The sequence below is a fragment of the Seriola lalandi genome, unplaced genomic scaffold, assembly GCF_002814215.2.
Source record: "Seriola lalandi dorsalis isolate HSWRI2012SDOR001 ecotype SW California unplaced genomic scaffold, Sedor1 jcf7180002053715, whole genome shotgun sequence".
Taxonomy (NCBI): domain Eukaryota; kingdom Metazoa; phylum Chordata; class Actinopteri; order Carangiformes; family Carangidae; genus Seriola; species Seriola lalandi.
Genome location: NW_019524268.1, coordinates 1 through 912, shown reverse-complemented (window position 1 = coordinate 912; position 912 = coordinate 1). Strand labels below are relative to the sequence as shown.

General features: G+C 49.6%; 1 protein-coding gene across 1 annotated transcript; it reads left to right on the top strand.

Annotated features, from left to right (window-relative positions):
* Positions 1-562: 562 nt before the first annotated feature.
* Positions 563-907, top strand: LOC111651692 (histone H3-like; the record flags this gene model as incomplete). Its single annotated transcript, XM_023401713.2, has 1 exon — positions 563-907. A coding segment is annotated over exon 1 (345 nt), but the record flags the coding sequence as incomplete, so codon positions are not given.
* Between the last annotated feature and the right edge of the window lie 5 nt (positions 908-912).

The window sequence follows — 912 nt, the reverse complement described above, 5'->3', positions numbered from 1 at the left end:
TTTTCAGCTCTGACTGAAGACATGAAAAGGTTCTTGTGTTTATCTTTAACAAAGATTAAAATCAGTTACACAACAAAGAGTTGATGGTTCACAGATTAATCTATACACATACCTGCACTGCACACCTGTGTTCTACACACACACCTATACATATCATTTAGATTCCTATATAAATATAAGTGTGTCCATGAGTGTGAACAGAGCAGATCTTTATCTCCAGTTTCCTCCGGACTCAGAACTTCTCTGAGAACACGTCACTGTCTGAGCACAACATCAGGTCTGGATGTGTTTACTGTTCTTATCATGGAGACATGATACTCAGTCACTGAGGTGACGAACTGATGACACTCAGCAGACTCTTTCTTTCTCTGCAGTATTTTCACATGAGTAAACACTGGCCTGTCACTGATACACAGCTGGATCACAGTAACATCTGGATACAGTATTTGTGAGAGCAGCTGTTGAACTGTTGTTTTCCTCCATCATTCTCAGTGTTGACATGAGACACTGAACCTCGACACGTGTGATCGAACTCTTTACAAGTGTGGAAGGGAAGGAAAAGATGTGTATAAGAGACAGCCGTAAGAGCGCCCCGGCCACCGGCGGAGTGAAGAAGCCTCACCGTTACAGGCCCGGTACCGTGGCTCTGAGAGAGATCCGCCGGTACCAGAAGTCCACCGAGCTGCTGATCCGCAAGCTGCCCTTCCAGCGCCTGGTCCGGGAGATCGCTCAGGACTTCAAGACCGACCTGCGCTTCCAGAGCTCCGCCGTCATGGCTCTGCAGGAGGCCAGCGAGGCTTACCTGGTCGGCCTGTTCGAGGACACCAACCTGTGCGCCATCCACGCCAAGAGGGTCACCATCATGCCCAAAGACATCCAGCTGGCCCGCCGCATCCGCGGGGAGAGGGCTTA